Source organism: Panicum hallii, chromosome 7 (genome assembly GCF_002211085.1).
Source record: "Panicum hallii strain FIL2 chromosome 7, PHallii_v3.1, whole genome shotgun sequence".
In the NCBI taxonomy this organism is placed as follows: domain Eukaryota; kingdom Viridiplantae; phylum Streptophyta; class Magnoliopsida; order Poales; family Poaceae; genus Panicum; species Panicum hallii.
In genome coordinates, this window is record NC_038048.1 from 16,163,161 (window position 1) to 16,165,766 (window position 2,606).

At 41.9% G+C, this 2,606-nt stretch overlaps 1 protein-coding gene across 1 annotated transcript; it reads right to left on the minus strand.

Moving 5' to 3' along the window:
• Positions 1 to 465: 465 nt before the first annotated feature.
• On the minus strand, positions 466 to 1,762 carry LOC112900503. The gene is made up of 5 exons (XM_025969363.1): positions 1,670 to 1,762; positions 1,446 to 1,584; positions 1,248 to 1,315; positions 1,022 to 1,123; positions 466 to 939 (listed from the first exon to the last, which is right to left on the minus strand). The coding sequence occupies exons 1-5, from the start codon at positions 1,760 to 1,762 to the stop codon at positions 544 to 546; spliced, it is 798 nt and encodes a 265-aa protein (XP_025825148.1). The 3' UTR covers positions 466 to 543.
• Positions 1,763 to 2,606: the final 844 nt, after the last annotated feature.

Here is a 2,606-nt window from a genome sequence, read left to right on the forward strand (position 1 = left end):
GATGAAGAACAAGTTTTGATGGTTTTTTGTGACATCGCAATGTCATCATGTATAGTTTTTCTAGATTATGTGACACTTATATTTTGTCATGTTTTGTACTGGTTCGTATGGTATTTACACACATTTGCAGACGAGTCTGTGGCGTCACAAATTGGCATTCCATTCATGACGGCGTCGTCCCACTGGTCTTTCATCACAGCGTACAAAAGCATAATTAATACACATATATCAGCCATCATCCACAGGATTGACACCACAATTCACAAATCATTCAGAATTCACAGGTCGACACAATTCACTGAAGCCATCATGGATACACATGTTCGAACCACAAACTTGTAGCATACTTGTTCAACCACATAGTTCCAGGTTCTAGGTTGCAGCACATTATTCCAGGTTCCAGCAAACAAACAAATATATGGCACAATCTAATATACAACCAGATGGCATATAGTTCTCACAAAGTTCCAAGCACAGACTAAGTTGAAGCAATGTAGCAAAAGCTTAGACAAAGGCCTCATCCTCAGAAACTACAGTCATACCTCAATCTTTCTGAAGTTTCAGGACAGCTCGCAGCAGCGCATTAGTCTCCTCAAACCTGCTAGTCACCCCCCTCACTTCCTCTTGGGTCTGCCGTAGCAAATTTTGGTTTTCTTCAAGTGCGGCCTGCTGAGCTTCAAGCTGTGCCTGCAACTCTTCCCGCTTCCTAGCAGCTTCCTCTCTTTCAGCTTGGAGGCTTGCCTCAAACTCAGCTCGAATGCGTGCTTGTGCTGCTGTCGATGAGGACTGAGCATTCTTTGATGGTCGAGGGGCACCAATGTTAGGAAGAAATGTGGATGAGCGGCTGATCTCGCTAAGAGTTTCATCAACAATCTTGGTGGGAGATTTTTTTGCTTCTCCTTCTTCTGGCTCTCTATCCTTCTCTGCCACCATCCGTTCCTACATAAAGAGAATGCAGTTAATAACAAGGCCAGGCACGTACTTGAGTACAATAGATGTATCAAATCATTTTGGAACTTACATATATTTCATTGGCAAGAGGAGTGCGACCAGTTTTGGAACTATTCATACATTCCCCAAAGAACTCTACAGCATCTGGATCGCTGTTATTGTACTTAGGCCTCTGCAGCATGTAAAAGCCTTGGATGACTTTGAAGCACACATCTCAGTTTGCATTGCATAGTAACAAAAGGATCCAGCCGAACACCATGCAATCAGTGTGCATACAGAACAAAATAATCACATACAGTACAAGAAGCAAAATGTTTAGTATCAGAAAGAGCCTTGCCCTTTTCATCCATCTTTCTCAGTTTTCCTGTGCAAATAAATTCCAAAAGGAAAAACACTAGAAATAGCTATTCAGTAGAGGAAAAACACTACAAATAGCTATGAACTAAATTTTCCTTTGCAACATAACAGGAGCTTAAAGATGTTGAACATACAACCCAAAAGCACCCCAAAAGTGCCCCGAAGTGAAAGCAATAGTATTATCAGGCTGTATCGATAAGCTATGTAGGACCTAGAACCAGTTTTTTGGTGAAACTGCACCTTGGATCGGTTTACTTTATTCTTTTCAGATTTCTCCTGCACCACAAATGCAATACAAAGTTCTAATTCATAGGCACAGTTTGATTGCATGTTAACAAAAGCAGTGATGCAGGGCATGGACCTGATTCTTTGGGTCACACCAGTACTTTACAAGCTGGATCCACTCCTCTTTCTTCATTTTAGGTGGAGGTTCTTTGGCCAACAGCTGTTCCATTGTCAGGGACTCGTCGAAGTACTTCCTTTTTAGGTGATACCTCTGCTACTTTACTCCCTTCTTAATGATATCAGTGCATGCAGATTTGCTTGGTCCATCATTCTTAACATCCACATCCAACCTATTCTGCAGTCACACAAATGATTTATTTGACAAAATTTCTTACATGGGAGTAGAGCTAGTAATTAAAGGAAGTAGTTGAAGTGAATTAGGTGTCTCACCGCCACTTTATCAAGCACTTTTTGTATTTCTACTGGCCCCCCATCTTTTTCATAGAGCTTCCAAGATGTGTAGATAGGCAGCTTGTCTCTAAGAGCTACACCAGTTTCTGATGCCAGCTTCGCTGCTTGAAGTGGGACATCAGGTCTTTTCTTCCCTTCAGCCACTTGGATAGGCAGCTTGTTTCCTCTCTTTATCATCTTCTCTAAGCCAAGCCCTATGGTTTTCTTGCGGAGTTCCTTTCGGGTCACTGCATTGGCAAATAACATGCAAAATGGGTTATTATGGCAGCCACAAATGTAGATATTTAATGTAGAAAATAATGGTTGGAAACACATATTGATTACCAGGAACAATGTCACCAACTGGTTCTCCTTCAATTGTATGACCCTCTAAATCGTCATCAACTTGGTCATTTGAGTCATTGATGTCATTGCTTTGCCTAGAGCTCTATACACCTGGCGAGGTTTCTATAGGAACTGATTGGTTAACACTAGTCGTGGGAGTAACTTGCGAAAACACGGCAAGGATGGGTGTAGGAGTAGGAGTACTATGCTCAGTGTTTCCACTAGGCGTAGATATGGGTGGACTGGTGCTGGGTAATCTAGAAGCATTGGAAATGGGA